This window comes from Pteronotus mesoamericanus, unplaced genomic scaffold (genome assembly GCF_021234165.1).
Source record: "Pteronotus mesoamericanus isolate MK-2021 breed Mesoamerican mustached bat unplaced genomic scaffold, CSHL_Meso_final contig_20, whole genome shotgun sequence".
Lineage (NCBI taxonomy): Eukaryota > Metazoa > Chordata > Mammalia > Chiroptera > Mormoopidae > Pteronotus > Pteronotus mesoamericanus.
The window spans coordinates 70024163-70044882 of NW_026555085.1; the positions used below are offsets into that span (position 1 = coordinate 70024163).

Genomic DNA, 20720 nt, shown 5'->3' on the forward strand with positions numbered 1-20720 from the left:
GGAAACATGTTTGATTTTGGATTTTTTTCCCTCCTTGTCATTTTTCCAAGTTTCTTTTAATTGAGCATTACTTTGCTATTGGAAAATTCAAAAAATTAAAGAGGTAATTGTATTACTGGGCAAGATAAATAAATAATAAAGTTTGTTGAAAATCAGAATATTGACAGAAAAGAAATCCCATATCCTTATTTCTAATAGTGAAAGAAAGGAAAACAGAGGAAAAACAATCAGAAAAGAAAAGTAGAGAAGTCTTTTGGGACACAGAAATCCCTACTCTGGAAATAGAATAAATCGATTACTAGATGAAAGAAACTTTTGGTTCCAAAATGAAAACTGTAGCAAAGACAGGTAAGGTTGAGGAGGAGGTCAGAGAGGCTTTTAAGTATTAGAAAGGATTTCTTTAGAGCAAGCCGCTATGATCGACCAGCATGGGGAATTTTAGGTCTTCTACTTGGGAGGACAGAGCTTCTCTATATTATCTTTTGCTGAAAATGCTTTTAAATCCCGTAGCAGGGATGGCCAAGGCAAGACAAAAAGCCACAACAAAGGAGTGACCAGGACAAGTGAAGTTTTCCCTCTCCAGTCAGATTTCACAACCAAGTTCCTCTGAAGAAACGAGAGGCATTTTCTCTTACCATTAAAAATAGATGAAGATAATAGACCCATCTTGATGTCTCATTCTCATTTGAGTCAACACTATTTTTGATTAACGAAAATGTTTTCCAAATACAACATTCGGAAGTCCAGTGGATCAAGTGATAGATACATTGAATACTTATCTGTAGCTCTAAATCTCTCTCTATTGTACCTCATTGTTTCACCTAGCAATAAAATGTAACTGAAACAATATTAAATCGAAACCTGCCTATTTTCCCATACTAGGTAATGTGAGAAGCAAACACCTGCCTGTTGCAGTCCTGCAAAAATGGTTTTAATATAGGGTCACAGAAAATTCAAAGGTTTTATAACCCCCTATAAAACAGCTCTTTGTCTTTTCCCACTAATTCCCTCATGTCACATTTAACAAAACAAGGAAACTGCAGATAATAGAGGTGTTTGCAGATTAGCCTTCCAAGCCATAAATAACATAGGGTTTTGCTCGCTTACAAATATTAAGGCAGCTTATCAATGTTTAAGCCCCTTCCTCTTTGTAATGGTTGCTAACATTTTAACCCAGACAAATTGAAAATTTTTTTTTCCTGTCTTCCTACATTGACAGAGTACACATTCATAAGATTCTATTATCAGATTTCATGGTATAAAGAGTGAGACATCACCGAAACACTCGCCTGCTACCTGAGAGGCCTTGTTTTGGAAGATGCATCTGCTTTATGCATTCCTTGTTTTGCTCTCTCTTAGCGATGGTTTCGATGCCAACTGTCCTGGAAGATGTAGCTGTGATTCTGTGCAGTCGGTGCAATGCTACAGGCTGATGGAGGTACCCTCAGGGATCCCCTCCACCACAAAGAAGCTCTACATCAGCCACAGCAAAATTCAGCACCTTCAGGTAACTGCTCTTTTTACATGCAAGTTGGCGCAATTTTTTTTTTTTTTTTTTGGTATGGCAGGGTAAAGGGTGAGTATGGGACTGTGAACTTAATTGAAATAATCAGAGCTTAAAAGTTAAAACTCAAAACTTAAAGGTTAAACCTTAAAAACTAATAAAGAAGAATAAGAACATATCAAGTTTGGGTAGTTGCACTAGTTACCAGCTTTCTCTGTACTACTGAGGTGGGTATATGCCTCTGGATATTTCTTTCTGGAGAAGCAGCACCCCCGACCCCGCCCCCACACAAATTTTTTTTAACCCAGAATCTATAATTAATGATATATTATTTTAGCTTTTATTAAAAAATTTTTCTAATTTTGTTGTTGCAAAGTAAAAGTAAAGAAATGGCTCTTTCTTAACAAAAAGAGTTTGGGAGCATATAACCATGTTATATCCCCAGGATTAAGAACAAGTCCTTTCCAGCGAAAACGTAGTTTTGTTTGTGCTGTAGAAGGTGGACGATACTAAGAGCATTACAGGACTATCAAGATGAACCCAGCATATGAGAATTATTCACACAAACCTTACATCCAACCAATCATTAGCATCTTTGAGAAAACCTGTACCTTTTTTTGTTTTGCCATGTTGCTGTAATTCTCATTCTATGTGCTTTTAATTATGACTTTTATTTTTATGCTTAGCTATTCAGAGGGCAATGAAAAGAGAGCTAGAGATTTGCCTGACCTTTACAACATAAAGTCACTTTTGTTCTTGGCCTTTAGTGTTTGAAAGGGATCAAGAGACTAGGAGTCTCTCCCTAGTTGGCTCCCCTACCTACAGAGACAACCATCTTAGCAAGCAGTTAAAAGTCTCTGCTACTCACTTTTTACTACTTCATAGTGAGCACGCTAGGTTAAATAGGTGATCCCACGTCCCGTCTAGATGGAAAAATCTATGGCTCTCTGATTTTGCCTTTACTGGTTGCTGCTTCTCCCTCATCAGTTCAAATTCTAAAATAAGGAAATGCCTCTTTGTGAACCAGGTGCAGAGTCAGCAGGCGAACATACTTTCTCTTCAAATAGAACGCCCCCTCCCTTTCATTTGGTTAAGAAATTTTAATGTGGGTGCACATAAACACAGAGGGTTTAAAACACGTGCTATGGTATTTATGTCAAGCTTTAATATGCCCAATTGCCTAGTGGTCATCTGTTTACTTTCTTCTTCTAATCCAGTAGTGCCTAATGCTAGAGAGCGAGTCTGACCTGGTCAGATCTTAGCATTCAAGCAAGACACCTGGTTAAAGGGCAAGGTGCTTAAATATTTGTTCTGAGGACTTGAGATGCTGAGAGCTAAAGGGTCACCTAAGCCTGATAATGATCCTACACGGCTGCTCTGAAGCCAGGAAGATGAAATTATACCTCTCCTTAAATTCAATTTTTGAATCAACCTATTTGTCACTGGTTTCGGTTCACTGAACAGCAGTATTGCCACTTTGTTGACTTTAGCCCAGTTAGCTGTCTCTTGGAAAGACAGCTCCCAGGAGGAATGTTGGTGAAACACAGAATTGTTTTGTGAAGGAAATGAAAAGCTCTGAGCAATAATATTTCTATTTACTCCGTTAAAAACAGTTAGGTTTTAAATGACCATATTTCACTTGTATTTGGTGAATACAATGTATATTCAGCGTGTTTGTTTTGAATTACAGACTAGGATGGCTATATTCAAAGAAAAAATACCTTACAATGGATCTTCAGATTAATTGCAATTGAAATTATAGACATATATAGAAATACATGCACACACATCACACATTTATATACATCTATACACAAATACATATACATACATATAGTGCATATATATCACAATTTAAAATTATTTCTATTCTTGTTATATAATTGAGTCATGTTTGAGGCTTGGAATAAAACATGAAAAAGTCACAGTTCCTTCCCTCAAGAAAAGAGGGATTTTATTTATCCACTTATCCACAAAAATTCCTACTTCTTTGGAGGCGCATGCTATCAGGCTGTAAAGCTCCTTACTCTTCTGTCTTTCTTACACTGTGCCCTGGCCCCTCTCCTCCTGGCTCTGGTCTTCCTTGCCGTCCCAAACTCTGTGTCCCTTGGGTGGCTTCAGTGTCCAATATCCTAGTCTCACCCTTCCTTGAATTCATAAATAAGTCTTTATCTGCATTTCTACTTGACAATAGCCATCTACTGTCTTAGTTATATCATAATCCTCTCTAAACCTGAAATTTCTTCACTCGATATTCTTGACCTCCCACACCCACGCCCTGGTCCTCATCTCCTTTCCGTTCAGCTGTCATCCACTGCACTTAGTTTTCTACCTTATGGAGAATCCTAACCCTAGATCTCCCCCTGTTCTCTCAGATAATCAGTGTACAGTATTTCATATCCGTCGTTTTTAAATACCTGCTTCCTTTTCACACCTGAATTATCTGAACACCTATCTAGCAAAGCCGCAGTCTTAAATTAGAGTGTACATTTTTCTTTGTTTCTCATATACCTGAACATCTGTGTGCTGCTGGAGTGGATCATACAACTTCTTTACACATATCTGTGTGCGTGTGTCTGTGTGTATGTGTATGTATGTGTATTCATTCAAGGTCTCCAGCTGCATCTGGATCTTCAGTGTCATCCATTTATCCTTTCAACTCTTTGTAAGTTTCTCGACATCTTCCAAAATTTCAGTACAGTTTTGGATTCCCTTCTCAATCCCTGCTCTCCTTATTCTCACCAAATGGCTGACCCCTCCCCTTTTATTGACAAATCATGATAAAATGATAGCCATTTGCCTCGATCTCCCTCAATTCCTTCTAACTTGTTTCCATCCAATCCTGCAAGATCTTTCCTCTGGAGAGGAAATGTCTCTCCTCTTCAAAGCCACCTCCCTCTCCTGCCCTTGATTCCTTCTTTCTCACCTCTCCCAAAGCTTGCTTCATCATCCGCCCCACTCCCATATCTTCAGTTGTTCTTTCTTTGCTAGCTCCCTGCCCTAGCTTACAAATATGCTCCTTGCGTTACTATAAAAATAAGTCTTTTAACTCTATGACTCTTCTTGCTACTATCTTTATTTGCAAAACTCTGAAAGCTCAGGCTGTACTTATATCCCAACACTCCTTCATATTGTATTTATTCTTTAAGCCACCTCTGTTTGGTTTCTGCCTGTTCCACATAACTAAAACTCTTCTCTCTCAGGCATTGGCTCACACCTATTTCTTGAAATTCTCACTTTCTTGCCTTCCATGACTCTATACTTTTAAGTCATTGTTATTTCTCCCTGATAGTTCCTTTCTGCCATTTTATAGGTGTGTTTTCCCCTCCACTGCACCTTAGTTTTTGGCTTTCCAGGGAGTCTCAATCCTCAGCCATCCCTTTTCTTACTGCACACACCCTCCATAGCTGACTTCACTTTATGCGAATGATCATGGCTCCCATAACTGAGTTTCTGCCATAACTTTCCTGCATGTTTGAGACTTATCCAGCTGCCTACTAGACCTCTACTTAAAATAATGTCCCCAAGGTTTATCCATGTTGTAGCATATGTCAGAATTTCCTTCCTTTTAAAGGCTGAAAAATATTTCATTGTATATACTACAATTTGTTTATCTATTGATCAGTTGATGGACATTTGGGTTGTTTGCTATTTTCAGCTACTATATATAATGCTGCTATGAACATGCAAATACATGTTTTTGTGTGGACACGTGTTTTCATTTCTCGTGGGTATATAACTAAGAATGAAATTTTGGGGTCATATAGTAAGTCTATGTTTAATATTAAGGGAACTGCCTTATTTCACATTCCCACAGCAAAGTTTCAATTTCTCCTCATACTTGCTAAGGTTTGTTGCCTTTCTTTACCTTTCTTTTTTGTTTGCTGTTAAGGTCATAGCCATTCTAGTGGGTGTCAGGTGGTATCTCATTATGTTTTGACCTTTATATGACTAATGACTAATGATGTTGAGCATCTTTTCATTTGCTTATTGGTCATTTGTAAATCTTTTTTGGAGAAGTATCTATATGAATCCTTTGCTCATTTTTAAATGGGTTGCCTTTTTATTATTGAGTTGTAGGAGTTCTTTATATCTGCTAAATACAAATCTCCTATCAGATATATTATTTGTGAAAATTTTTACCCATTCTGTGGGTTGTCTCATTTTCTTGATGATGTCTTCTGAAGCACAAAAGATTCCAATTTTCATTAAGTCCAGTTTATCTATTATTTTGTCTTGTTCACTTTTGCTTTTGGTGTCATGTCTAAAGTAGCTTTTACCAAAACCAACATCATGAAAATTTATGCCCATATATTCTTCTAACAGTTTTATATTTTTAGCTTTTACATTTGGAGGACAAATAGGAATGTCTTTATGATGGCAGTCAATTAAAATGATTGCACGTTACATTTTTTGTGGAAGAAGTTACTTAAAATTCCTCCTGGGTAAGAAATATATAAACAAGGTTTACCACTGAGTGAGGCAATTACAGAAAATCTTTATACTCTCCCCATACTTTCTAGAATTTTTAAAATAGTTTACAGAGAACAAGTGTTGCTTTGATGATAAGAAAAAATTCCAGCATTGTTTAAAAAATTTCTTGCTGTCTTGGTTCACACATGTCTGAGGCAGTCACTGTGAGGGCATGTCAGTTTTGTGTGTACATTAGACTTAAAAGAAGCCCAAGAAAGGTGTGTGGCCCTCTAATGCTTGAAGCAAAGTCAGCCCAGAATTTAAAGCAGAGTCAAAGCTTTTTATAGGGAAGCCAGCAGGAGGTGCCCTTCTACTCCACTTCATTTTACTTGCCTTGCTTATTTTTAAAACACTTTGCACATTTTATTGTAACTTTTCATATGTATTGGGCTGACTAAACTGTAAAACTGTGATGGCAGGAATTATACTTAGTGAAGATTCCTGTGCCAAATTGTTAACGCCAAGCCATACAGGCCTTGCTTTCTAAGCAGCATTGGAAAAACTACCAGCAACCCCAAGGTTAGCTCTAGGGCAAAAGCACTCCTTTCCCTATCTCTTGAGAACAGTCCTGCTTAGGCCAGGGAAATGGGAAAACAGGTCTAGCAGAGTTATTTTTTTTCCTTTTGTCAGCTCTTCGAACTCAACTGAAAAGGTGAATATCAGTGGGTGTCTTCCTCATTGTGTGTGCCACCAGAACTGGATATTCTTGAGCTAAATGCTTGATATAGGGGCAAGGTGAAAAATATGTAAAAATCTAGTTTACAAGCCCAACTCTTCAAGTTGCTGGCTAGACATACTTAAATAGGTTATTTCACCTCCAGGAGCCTTAGTTTCCCTCTCTGAAAAGAGAATAATCATGTTTATACATAGGACTTTGTAAAGATAAACTTGGTAAATACTTAAATAATGGTAGCCATTTAATTAATAATCAAAAATAACCTGCATTGACTCTGACAAAAAGGGAACAGTTTTCTATGCTTAATAAAAGAAAACAACTATCCATTGGATTCAGTTTAGAATATGGACTGTATTTACTACTTAGACCTTCGTATACTTACAGAGAGAAATCAAGACAAACTGACAAACGGGAGCTCTGATACCACACTTTGTTTCCTCCCCAAACAAATTGCCCATTCAGATCCACGTCAGCGTTGAGACTTACCGCATTGTCAGCAGTCTTTTAGGGTTTATGGTCACTCAAACAGAAGTGGAAGTATTAACGATGTAAGTTCTCCTTTTGGGAGATCAACAGTTCAAGAAGTGACGATCTGTGTCTAGAGTCGTTTCTGACTTTATATGAAAGAAAAGCCTAGCAAAAGGCACTTCAGAATGGAAAGAAGATTAAAGAACACTGAGTTTGGGGCAGGTCATTTAATTTCTTTTTTTTTTTTGGCCTGAAATTCTTTCTCTCTCTCTCTCTCTCTCTCTCTCTCTCTCTCTCTCGGAGGTAAAATAAACTTTATTTCTTTTAAAATTTATTCTTATTGTATTTTTTCTATTACCATTTAGCCCCCTTGCACCCCTCCCCCACCCTTGTGAGCACCACACTGTTGTCCTCGTCCATGAGTCATTTTTCCGTTTTGCTCAAACCCTCCACCCCCTAACCGCCCCCTACCAGAGCTGTCAGCCTGCTCTTTATCTATGAATCTGTATCAGTTTTGCTTGTTAGTTCAGTTTCCTCATTAGCTTCCACTTATGAGTGAAATCATGTGGTATTTGTCTTTCTCTGACTGGCTTATTTCACTTAGCATAATGTTCTCCAGGTCCATCCAGGTTGTCACAAAGGGTAAAATTTTCTTTTCTTTTCTTTCATTTTTTTTTTTTATAGCTGAGTAGTATTCCATTGTGTAAATATCCCATAGTTGTTTTATCCACTCATCTACTGATGGACACTTGGGCTGCTTCCATATCTTGGTGATAGCAAATAACCATAATGAACATAGAGGTGCTTATGTTCTTTCAAATTAGTATTTCAGGTTTCTGGTACAGCCACTGTGGAAAGCAGGAAGGAGATACCTCTAAAAATTAAAAATGGAACTGTCTTAGGACCCAGCAATTCCACCTCTGGGAATTTATCTGAAGAAATTTTTTATCTTTTAAATGAAATATTTGCACTAGACAATCTCTAAGATCTCTGCTTCTCTGAAACTCTGTGGTTTGTGTCCAGATCTTGAGTCTTTTCTGAGAACAGTTGTAGACCAAGTACAACAGAAAATGCATTAGAAAATGGTGAACTGAGGAAAAAAGATCTTTGAAGTCCAATAAAGCTTTTTGAAAACTCAGCTCTTTCACTTACCAACCTCCTAATTCCCTCAGATATAAGTCAGTGCTGATAATAGCAAACTTGAAGGGTTATTAGGAGAATTAATGATAACATAAAAGAAAGCACTTCACACTTGCAGATATTCAACAAATGTAAGAATAAATTCGCTATTACTATTGGGATTAGGACTAATCAATACAACTGATTAAACAGTAAAAAAAAAACCCAAACAAATGTTAGCAGCAATATATAACCAAAGGCAGCTGCCAAAACTATTAAAATTAAAAACATCTGTTTATGGAAATTTTAACATGAAATTCTTCTAATAGAATATCATATTAAGAAATGCTTGAACATATGCGTTACCATAATTCTCATCACATGTCCTTCCAGAATTTACATACCTGTGATAAAAATGTGAGATGCAAAATGAACCCACTTTGAAGATATTAATTGCACATTGATATTATAAAAGGACTCAACTGCATAATAAAATCAAGCATTTAGAAAGTGTAAGACATGTAAAATTGGCATTTAAAGTTCCATCTTAATTGAATTCTAAAGAAGGTTGAACATTTTGTGAAATTTATCAAGCTGAAGAAAACCTGGAAGATTCCTCTTTCTGCCTAAATGTGATCTTACTCCTAGAGCCAAATACCAAGGATTCCATAAAACCACAGAAAAGATGGAGGTCAAGCTAGGAGGCTGGAGGACATGGAGAGAGATAGGAGTACTTGAATTTGTAAATTGTGGATATAGTATATCAGATTTGGTACTTTCTGAAATCTAGGGGAGGAGTAGCATTAGGTCTGGGATATACGCATGAACATACTCCTTGCTCCATAGAGGTGGAGACACATATATCCCTTTTGTGTCTTCACGGATCTTGTTTATCAGTGAAGTGCAAATTGGGGGAGGGGGAGGGAAGGGTAGAGAGCAGAAGGCTAGTTTCCAAAATATGATACAGTTGAAAACATTTCTCTGATAGGCCCATCCCCTTGATAATAGTATTTAGGACATTTAAAACTTTAACTTTTAATGGTTTAAAAAAATCAAAGTTAGTTTATAATTTAAAAAAGTCCAAGCACTGAAAGATAGTGAAAATCCCACGTAATCTTACACTCTAGAGTTACCAACTGCTATTAGTTTGGTGAAAGACTGTTTTTATTTTTGGCTATTATAAAATGGTACAACAAAGAACATCATATCCCATAAATCATTCTGTAATTTGTAAGTATTTCTGCCTAGAAAGAAGTAAACTTGCTGGATCAGAGAACATACAGCAAAAGTTGGCTGGTACTACGTGTCTAACAACCATGCTTGAAAGTGCATAAAACACTTTTGATATCTTCCAGTGTTGACAATCATAAACAAAAGTAGTCAGGACCTGAGTTTCCATCCTTTCCAAAAGATAATTTAAAATAGCTCCTGAAGGGAAATTTGAAGTATCAGAATTGCATACTAGCTAGTACATGTTTTGTTTTCTTACAATAATCTTAGTTTACTGTTTCCATCCTCCCTCCTTGCCCCTGCCTTTTGTTTTTGTTTTTGTTTTGTTTTTTGTAGCTATCTCACTTCACCCAGATGTTGGCTCTAGAAGATTTTATTCTTCTGGCCAGTGGAACAGAATCGGTAGAAAATGATACTTTCAAAACTCTGCGTACCTTGAAGACCTTGGAACTCTGGAAAAATAAGCTCAGACGAGTCCCCAGGGCTCTCCCAGCCAGTCTTGAAGTATTAAAACTAAATGATAATTCAATCTATGTCCTACACAGAACTGATTTTGAAGGACTGGAGAAATTAAAAACCCTTGAACTTAAAAACAACCTGATCTCTTCTCTCTCTCCCAGCATGTTCTCCTCCCTCACCAGTTTGCAAAGTTTGATGTTGGATGGCAATAACATCGAGTCTGTGGCTGGGCCGCTGGCACTGCCCCATCTGAAACATATGAGTATGGAGAATAATAAACTACATCTCATACCAGCTGGCTTCTTTACTTCTCTTCAGTCTTTGCAGTTTCTCAGTTTCAGTGGTAACTTTCTGACTAAAATTCCCGTTAATCTGCCCAAATCCTTGCTCTCTTTAAAGATGGAGAGAAACCAGCTCAAAGTGGTAAGGTTTCGAGATATGAAACACTTGGAGAATTTATTGCATCTTTACCTGTCAGAAAACTCACTCTCTTCCATTGAAGGGGCACAACTTCTTGCCAATTTAACCACTCTCGAACTGTCCCAAAACCAGCTTCAAATGTTGCCCCTCAGACTACCGGCAAGGCTACAAAAGCTTGATATTAGCAATAATCTGATTCAGAGAGTTACAGTGCAAGACTTCCAGGACCTCCGAGACTTGAAACATTTGTTTCTGGACAACAACTTCGTCAGCTTGTTTGAAGCTGGAGCCCTGCAGAGGTGTTCCCAGCTCTCCAACCTGGCACTGGAGCAGAACCTGCTGTTGTCTATACCTCTAAGGTAAGGCAGCGTCACCATTTATGGTTATATTATAAAAGTTCTGCAAAGATTGGGGCAATTAGCACAACATACAGGCAAGAACACTAGTTAGAGCAAACATAAATGATCTGATCTAGGCTATCCAAGGGTTTTGGCGGCAGAAGTTTTAAACAAGGGTTTGGGATCTCCAGCCCACAAACTGAATACTGCACTAACTTAATTTATTTTGCCTGTGTGTCTCTCTGTGAGTCCTTTTGTGTTTTTCTTACCTTCTCGTTTTGGTTGTCTCTTCATTCTCTCCCTTCTCTCTCTCTCCCATACACACACACACCCCCCCTCACGCTTAATTTCTCTTTCCAAATATTTCTCCCTCTTTACTCAACCCACTGTACCTATTTCCCCAAACCAGTCATAATTTATAATTAATGTACATGTTTACATTACTTTATTTATTTATTTTGACCCCTGTTCTACATTTTAAAGTAGATAAGTTTTTAAAAAACAGAAAAATGCAACACTATTATTTTCTATAAAAATTTTTATGATGTTTATTATATGTGCCTACCCATGGATTCTTTTTCTTTTTAGCACTTAATGGGAAAAAAAATGGCTTCTTGCCCTGCTTATTATTATTATCAATTTCTCATAATATACCAGCTTTTGGCCTCTGTAGAATCTTAATGACACTCCATTTACCTATTTTCATTTTTAGTTACAATAATTTTTCTTACCAATGACAAAGGGAAAAAATTATCCTTGATACGTATAAGTGTTAATTTTTTCTAGTTAAAAAATGGATTTTCTATTATACAGAGTGATAACCATATCCAAAACAAACCTCAAAGAGTGATTTTTCCAAATGAAATCCATCCATACTTTGAAAAATATATTGATGTTCAGACATCTCTTCGAGCCAATTAAATCAGACACTCAGGGTGGGGGCCCAGACATCAGTGTTCTTACACAGCTGCCCAGATGATTTAATGTGCAGCCAGGCTTGGGGACTAGGGCCCAAGGACAACGGGGCAAGTAACATGAGATGGGAATGTGCCAGGCCTCGGAGGCTTAAATTAAGCAACAGAACCACCTGCTCCATCACAGGGCCTGGCCAGCTAGGAGAGCAAAGTTCCTGGAGAGAGCGATTTTTAAATTCTCTGCCACCACCCCACCCACAGTCCTTGCCTTTTCTTTGAATTGAAAAGTGGGAATGACTCAGAAAAGTTTCTCTGTGGTTTTCCTCCCAAGAAGAATTAAAACTACAATAATATCTCTTCCTTATATTTAAATTTAAAATTTTTAATTTATGAGTTCGAAGCAATATGCTCTTTCTTTCTTTTTATTTGCATGCTTCTTATTCATACACAGTTACACTTTAAAATTTAGTTTTCTGTAAATAAACTGTAAACACATGCAACCTACTTCTGTCACAAACTATTCCCACAAATCCCTTATTTTGCCTACCATCTTCTCTTCTACATTTCATCAAGAATAATGGTTTACGGTTTACACATATATTAAAATACCTATCACGTTTGCCTCAATATGCTAATTGATGGAAAAATAATACCTAACATTTAATAACTACTGACTAAGATCAACAATGAATTTATATAAATTTATTTTTCCTTACAGCTGTCCTGGGAAGGGAGGAACATTGTTTTATTTCTATAAATTATTGATTCATGGCTTTTTTCAACTAAAATAGTGGGAACTTAGTATTTTTCTTATCAATTTATTTATGTGATCTCATTTGATAAGAAAAATATTAAAGAGTTTTATGACTAGGAATGAGAGAAAACTAGAGTTATAAAATAAGACTTATGAGGAAGGGTTAAAGACCTATACATAAAACTGAGGTTTGCACTTAAACTTACTTTTTAAAAATAATTTTTTTCTAGTAGGTGTTGCTCAATCTGAGTTTCTTTGCAGGTGTGGAATAATGGACATGACCTTCCCTCCCAACTGTTTCTGTGCTTTTGCAGGCTCCCTGGGACGTTAGCCAGGCTGGACCTAAAAGGCAATGCCATCCAGGATATTGCTGAGAGGGAGCTCAAGGATCTGAAGCAGCTTCAGGTTCTGAACCTTAGGAACAACAAGATCTCTGCCTTAGACCTCAAAGCCTTGGAGGGGCTGCCCCGCCTCCGGCACCTGTATCTGGATGGAAATCCATGGAATTGCACCTGCAGTCTCCTAAGAGCGAGGGAGGTCCTGAAGGCTAAGGGAACAGATGTGAGGGGAGGACAATGTGCAGCACCAGCAGAAAGACAAGGGGAGAGCTGGATGTCTTCCAAGAAGATCATGAGGCAATGTGAGCAACATCTGCACCTGACTGAGAAAAACAAAGAGACCAAAAAGAAACCAAAACCTGACGAGCACTCCAGCATCAGAATCAACATGGATGATGATTATTATGACTATGAAATCGATTAAGTGTGAGTTTAGTTTACAGTTTAGAAAAAAGTTTCTGTTTCTTGTTTTAAAATAGGTTTCATTTTTAGAGCAGTTTTAGATTCACAGCAAAATTGCAAGGAAGGTACAGAGATCTCCTGGACACGCCTTGCTCCCACACAGGCACGGCGCCCCCGCCCTCCCCGTTATACAATCCCCCACCAGAGAGGCACGTTTACTACAGTCGACGAACCTCTCCCGAAGCCCACAGTTTACATCAGGGTTCATACTTCACTTTCAACATTCTGTGGGTCTTGACAAATGCACAATGACAAGTGTCTATTATTATGGGATCATGCAGAGTAGTTTGCTGCCCTATATATTCTCCATGCTCCAGAAACAGTTTTTGGATGTTAAATGTTGTAGGCAGAAATATACTATGCATTTAGATATATAAAACACTCTTTTTTGTAAGTCTTTTTTTTTTAAAGAATGAAATGAGGGTTAAGATAAGGGGAGGTGAGGGGAGGAAAGCAGAAAGGAGCAGGGGTAAGAAAGTGTAAGATTCCTCCCATGCTAAAAGTAATTTCCTTGTGTTTTATACTGAAACGTAGACAAATAACAATATGAAATAAAATCGCCATCTGGCTAACTTCCTGCAAATGAAGTAGTTCATTTTATCAAATTAAAAGTGATGATTTTGTATATGAGGCTGATATAGGTATGTAGATATGTAGATCTAGACTACAGGCTTTTGGTTGCGAGCAATAAAAACTGACCGTGATTGACTGGAGCAAGAAGGAATGTATTAGAAAGACAGGGACTAGGTTACACAATCAAGGAGAAATCCAAAGAAGCTGGAATGGATAGGGATCCCAAGTGCTCCAGGGCCCCAGGCAGAAAGATGTAATGGAGAGGCCTTGATGTACTTCAGGGTTCTCTCTGGAGAATGAAGTGCTCCTGCTATGGTGTTAGCTTCCCTCTTCTCATGATGCATATCCTCAGAGGAAGAGGGTAAATGGCCTCTCTTGAGTCACATGTTTTCTCTTGGTTAAGGGACAAGAGGTCCTGACAGTCTTACCAAGACTGAGTCTGAGTGTCCATCAGTAGGTGGATAAAATAAAAAAGCTTGGGTACATCTACACAATGGAATACTATGCAGCAGTGAGAAAGAAGGAACTCTTACCTTTTATGACAGCATGGATGGAACTGGAGACTATTATGCTAAGTGATATAAGCCAGTCAGTGAAAAACAAATACCATATGATCTCACTTATATGTGGAATCTAATGAACGAAACTCCTAATAAGCAAAATAGAATCAGAGGCATAGAATCCTAGAACAGACTGACAGTTGTAAGGGGGAGGGAGAGGGAGAGATGGGAATTGGTTGAAAGGTGAAGGGATTAGCCAAGGAACATGTATGCATGACCCATGAACAGCAGTGTGGGGACTGCCTGAGAGAGCAGGGCAGTGGGCTGGGTGAAGGGGCCAAAGGGGAAAAACGGGTTTGCTATGCAACTGTAATAGCATAAACAATAAAACATTTACACTCACACACACACACACACACACCACGGAGGGAAACCAGCAAGGAAAAATGTAAATTAGCACCTTAAACTACAGATGTCTCTACAAAGGCTTTCCTGAAAAGGACTGCGCTTTGAGATATACTACATTTTCCCCACGCTGCCTTCCTTTTGATTAACTGCATGCTTTTGAGAGTTGCCTGTCTGGGGATAGAGGTATGACAGCAGAATTTTTTTTCTATTAATCTACTTGTGGAAAACATCTACTTGCAAATAAATCTAAAACCCCACTCCAATTAATTTTTCTTTGAATTGGTAAGATTTAGCTATTGCAATATTTTATAAAGTTTTCCATCAAAATACCTCCAATGGCAGAGAAAGTAAACAGTAGAGGTTGAGTGGATGAGGAAAGATGCCCACCAGAAGTCAAAACTTTTTCCAGAGTGTCATGTTTTAACAAACTTCTAAGCAAATTTTGCATCACTTGCTTTATGTCCATATTTTCTTCTCCACATGTCATTTTAAAATTGACACTCCTTTGAGAAGAACCCTATTTATGTTGTGGTTTCTAGTACTTCCTGGCACTTTGACAGGTATCTCAGGGCCATTGAGCTCAGAAGTACAAAAGTAAGGGAACTCTGACATGATTTTCCTTGTTATTGTGTGGGGTTTCAACTCTTTTAATGTGTTAGACCTACAGTTTTCTCTAAGACAGACTAATGGTGCTTGCTGTGTAATAATTCATACCCACTGACATTGCCTGGATATTAATAATCAGAATCCCTTCCCTGATGGGTGTGGTTCAGTTGGTTGGGCATCTTCCTGCAAAGCAAAAGGTATTGCTGGTTCAATTCCTGGTCAGGGCACATGCATAGGTTGTGGGTTCAACCCCCTGTCATGGTGTGTGCCAGAGGCAACCGATCCATGTTTCTCTCCCTTTCTTCCTTCCTTCCCCTCTCTCGAATAAATAAATATTTAAAAAAATAATCAGAATCTCCAGGCTGTGAAGACTTTGAGAAAGAATCTCGTCTTCAACAGTTGAGGGAGCTCAGGCTCATAGGAGTGAAGTGATTGACTGTCAGGTTCACACACACAGAAAGTGACAGAACTAGAACTTGCAAGTCCTCCTCCCTCTCCAAATGGAAACATTGCTCTATTCCAAGGTGCCAGTCACAATGATGGCATATGTAAGTGGCGACCTCTGGGGTTAGGCAGTGGACAGCATGTCTCCATACCGAAGGCGCTCTCTTGCCTCAGTGGGTCCTCCCAACAACTCAAATTACACCGGCTTAGACCTGCCAAGCATCAAAACTGAGCCACTGCCTGCCTGGTCATAGCCGGGCTATCGCTTGCTCCCTTGGTCACACAAATCCTGGTCTGAAGCCTTTAAGTTGCACTTCGTAAGGGCCTGATTGTTCTTAGATGAAAGACTAGTCTCTCCCTCAGCCTTGAAGAAGGGGGTGAGAATCTCATCTTGGTTTGGAAGCCCAGAATTTGAATAATTGCCAACAATGAAGTGAGCTTCATTGGAAGGAAGAGGTTCGTGGATGTCCTGGTTTTAGCTGGGAGAGATGTCTTCATTGCTGATGCTTAGAAAAATCTCCTTACTCTGAAGGAATCCCTTGTCTCTTCATCAAATAATGCTCTGGTTTTGAAGTTGTAGCCAAAAATTCTGGTTTCCTCAGTATAAAACTGCTGTGGTGGAGGGAGCTTGGAAGTTGTCAGTCCGTCATAACAACATGTAAAATGCTGGACAAACTAAAAAAATAACAACTCTTCTTGCATCCATTAGACAAGTCAAACAGGCAAACTTCTGCCCCTAAATGGCAGAGACAGATAGGATGTAGAATACAGAGAATTGCAACTTACTGGGGCAGAAACCTCCATGGGAACCACTGCAGCAGAAGGAAACCCTGAGCTGCAATGTAATTCACGAACTGCTGGAGGCTCAGAGTGGACAGGTCTGAGAATTTAAAAATCTGGGGGTCCCAGGCACAGGAGGGCTCACCCATTTTTGTGAGTTTTGTCTCCACGAACCAAATAAACGAGGCTCTCAAGTGAATATTGCAGAAAAACCCCTCATGCTTCTGGCAACAGGAGAAGGAAAGGAACCATTATGAAATATGCCAGAGTATTCTGTTTTTCTTAACAAGGCCTGCGATCAAAAGGAATTATTTTACCGGGTCCTAAACTACTGTGGTTTTATCAGAGCCCAGCCGACTGAGGGCAAGGAAAATACCCAACTCCAGCCCATGCTATAATCCTGTCCTCTGTAAGGGGGTGAATGAGTAAATAAAAAGCACTTGTTAAGTTTACAGTTCAGAGGCAAGGCTCGCTAAAAAACTGAGACTTAATCATAAAGACACACCCCAGCAATGATCGAGTGAAAATTGAAATTAAAAACACAACACCATTACATTTAATTCCATGGACCCTCAGGTTTGCTAGGAGTAGACACCTGTGTAGGTGACATGGTCATTAACCAGAAATGTTGCGAGTCAGAAACTACTCTGAGAAGGGAGGAGAGAGATTCTGAATGGGAGAGCGTGAGAAGTTCATGCAGAGAGGTGAGGTGTAAGTGGAGAGATGGGCTTTAGGCAGGACATGGAAGAATGAGTAGGAGGTAAGGTTGAGGAATGCTATAATTCTAAGGTGGGGGTTTAAATCAAATACTGAGAGCAGTGGAACTTCCTTAAAGATAAAGATGTGGTGAAAAGAATGATTTAGATATATTTGTATACAGAACAAAAACTAACGTTTTATTCTCTGTTCAGTAACTTAAATGAGAAACATTGATCATTTGCCTCCAGCACACACCCCAACCAGGAATCAAACCCACAACCTAGCTATGTGCCTGACAAGGAATCAGATCCACAGACTTTTTGGTGGACAGGACGACTCCAACCAACTGAGCCACTTGGCCAGGGCTGGGGGTGATTCTTTTAAAGCAAGGTCCTTTACATTCCAGTGAAGGAAGAAAAATGTGTAGCTAAACAGTTTAATTCCTCACACTTCCTTGTCCTGATAGTTCCTGTTATTGAATTGTTGTGATTCAGATATAGCCTTTGTCCTATTCTGTAAAAAATAAAAGAAAAAAGAAAGAAAAAAAAAAAGATTGGTTTGTCTAACCACTATGCTGTATGCCTGAAACTAATACAAAATAATATTGACTGTAAGCTGTAATTAAAAAATAACATTAAAAAAAGACAGAGCTGCCCTGCTCTTAGACATCTTATATTGCACTCCAGTGAGAGAAAATTAAGCAAGCAGGTTTTAGAGTCAGGCTGTGTCTTTCCCCCTCCGCTACGCTCTGGGCCACCTTGGCCCGGGGCTCTGACTTCCCTGGGACACAGGGTAGGAGCACGTATGGTGACGAAATGTGGCCTCTGAACTCATAGGTTTAAAAAATACACAATTGATTAAAAAAAAAAAAAAAGAGCGGTGATGAAAAGAAAGAAGCCAAGCTGGTCAAGTGTTGACTGACAATGGAAAGAAGTTTTAAAAAGCATTTTCAGTGAATTGGAGTACTTTATGCTCTATTGTAAAAGAAGTTTCAATTATTTTTTAAGGGATAAGAGATTATTTAACTGCTTGAAATAAGAGACTTGGTTTACCTATTTTATGTTAGTTTTTATTGATCAATTGATTGATTCATTCATTCATCCATTTATTGAGTGAAAACTGGATGTCTACGCAGTACAGGTACTGTTCCATGCCAGAGGGTGCAACGATGAACAAAGGAGACAAAATTCCCTGTGACCATGAAGCTCACATTTTGTGGCATTCTGACAAATATAATAAATAATTAAATACATGGTATATTAAATCATAATCACAATAAGCAAAAATAAAGCAGGAAAGTGAGATAAAATGTTAAAAGTAAATGGTGGACAAAGGGGAAGAGTTTTAAATGGAGTGGCTAAAAACAGCCCCCCTATCTATACTCAGTGACTTTTGAGTGTAGCCCTGAAAGAGTTCTTGCTCTGCCAGCAAACTGATTATTGTATTGTCATCTGCCTGCAGAATTACTTGATTACAATAATTTCTGCCAGTAATTCTTTTATCTTTCAGAAATTGGAGTCGTTTTCTCAGGAATTTCTTGGGCCCAGAATTCTACTATGGAGGGAAGACTTGGCTGTTTTTTTCCGCATGATTATAATTCAAGAAATGACCGTATCTGGGATGGTACAGAAATTGGAGTTTGGGGGCTTTTGGTGGTGCAGCCATGGGGGTGCTCTGCCTGCCTAGGTCTCAGTGCAAGCATGCCGGGGCCCAGGGTACCTGGATGTGTATTACTGTCTTCAGTGATGGGACCTGTTCACGCGGCCCACTGTATCGGTGCCGTGCTGGGAACCTTGCTGTGGGGCAGTATTTTCAAGACAAGGTCTAGGGACGGTCTCTGAAGTGAGTCATTGGGGATGCCTATATGAAATCCAGGTGCAGCACAGTTGTTGCTCAGACCGAATGAGGCAATGGGACCTGAGCATTTCTGTTGTTATCCAAACGATACATTCGTACCCTACAGTGTGGCCCTAACCCAGATCTTCCTGCCTTACATGAAATTATTCATCCTTTATGTTCCTTTTAATGAGCGAGGACCATTTGGGGTGGGTGGGTCTTCATATTACTTAGGATAGGCTTGAGTGATCCAGAATATGGCATTGACTTCCGTGTGAGAATTCAGTAATGACAAAAGACATCTATTTTGCAGCTTTTGAGTGTTCCTTTCACAGTTGTAAATCTTCACTAGGTGCTTTATGGCATGGTTTTTAGGTACAGATTTCTCACACTCACGTGCTCTGCCCAGTGTACTGCCAGCCTTCCCACCCCAGCTCTCACTAGTCTGCGTCTTTTGCTGCACCCGCAGTTAGGCTACTTGATGTTCCTAGTGTCCTCTTCTCCTTTTCCTGGCAAATGCTGGTCTACCTGTCAGAAGGCTTTCATCGATCCTTATCAATCCCCCCTAACTGTCATGTCATAGGTAGTCTCTCTCCTGACTGTTTCATTCCTAGTCTTCTTGTGTCCTTGAATCTCCTTAGAACTTTGTACATCTCTAAAGGTACTACTGTTTTGTAAAGTATTAGTCAGAAGTATATGTTCCTGAATTTTCTTCCAAGATTGTAATTTTCTCGGATGCTACCAATCCTTCTCACTTTTGCTTCTTCTACAGAGTATAGCTAAGGTGTCACACATGTAAGTGATAATTATGTATTCCTTGAATTGAAAGGTCTGAATTTTCTGTAGATAAGAATAATGAACTGAGTTGTAATTTGTTTCTCAACTTGAATAACTAGAAGCCTAAAATTAATGAAGTTAAACAAACAAGAATTTCCCCTGTATGCTTATTTGGAACACTGACACATACGCTATTGAGAACCAGGATCACATTAAGTATTGCTCTGGTTATGTGGAAATACAGTGTTATCAGAAATGCTGCAAGTCCAAATATAAATGTCATTATGATTTGATATACTGAACCTTGCAAACTCGTGTACCTGGCTTCCCTTACTTGGTAACTTATGCAAGGAGCATTCTATGCCTCATCCTCCCCTTTGCATGGTTCCAGGAACACAGGTTCCATCTCACAGCTACCTTAGCACGGGGGTGGGGGTGGGCCACACTCCCGCTCTGCAGCACTCCCATTAAGGGACCCTGGTTGACCCCAGCATCACCCCGGTGCTGAGGGATACTTTCTAGCCCTATATTCTTTCTGGCATTTGTAATTCCCAATACCCTAGACGACTTTTATCTTATTGCTTGGAAACCGTTTCTGGCGGGACCATGAGAGGAAACAGACAGTATAAACGTCCAGGACCCAAGGGACGTTGCGTCGTTGCTGTCACCCATTCCCACCATGACGACCTGCATCTTTCTGGATCCTGCACCTACGTGTCAGTGGCGTGAGCTTCTAAACCTCCAAAGCACAAGGGGGCGCATTGGGTCGTTGACACACCTAGTTCTCAAGCTCTCTTTTTCCCTCGCCGCGCCAGGTTAGGCCACATCTTCGAACGCAGAAGCCACGTCAGAGTTCTACGCCGACCAATCAGAACTGTCTATGTACTAGCGGGGGTGGGGCTCCCGAGGCAGGAGGAAGATGGCGGTGTGGGCGAGGTGAGG

At 39.2% G+C, this 20720-nt stretch overlaps 1 protein-coding gene across 1 annotated transcript; it reads left to right on the forward strand.

Annotated features, from left to right (window-relative positions):
* The first annotated feature begins 1318 nt into the window (after positions 1-1318).
* On the forward strand, positions 1319-13117 carry LOC129067190 (nephrocan). Its single transcript, XM_054568914.1, has 3 exons — positions 1319-1507; positions 9807-10708; positions 12670-13117. The coding sequence occupies exons 1-3, from the start codon at positions 1319-1321 to the stop codon at positions 13115-13117; spliced, it is 1539 nt and encodes a 512-aa protein (XP_054424889.1).
* The last annotated feature ends 7603 nt before the right edge of the window (positions 13118-20720 follow it).

Bases quoted from the DNA above. Each gene is read 5' to 3' on its own strand.
- LOC129067190 (XM_054568914.1), top strand. From the start codon at position 1,319: ATGCATCTGCTTTATGCATTCCTTGTTTTGCTCTCTCTTAGCGATGGT. The intron at 1,508-9,806 runs GTAACTGCTCTT...TGTTTTTTGTAG, and splicing joins GCAAAATTCAGCACCTTCAG to CTATCTCACTTCACCCAGAT. The intron at 10,709-12,669 runs GTAAGGCAGCGT...GTGCTTTTGCAG, and splicing joins CTGTTGTCTATACCTCTAAG to GCTCCCTGGGACGTTAGCCA.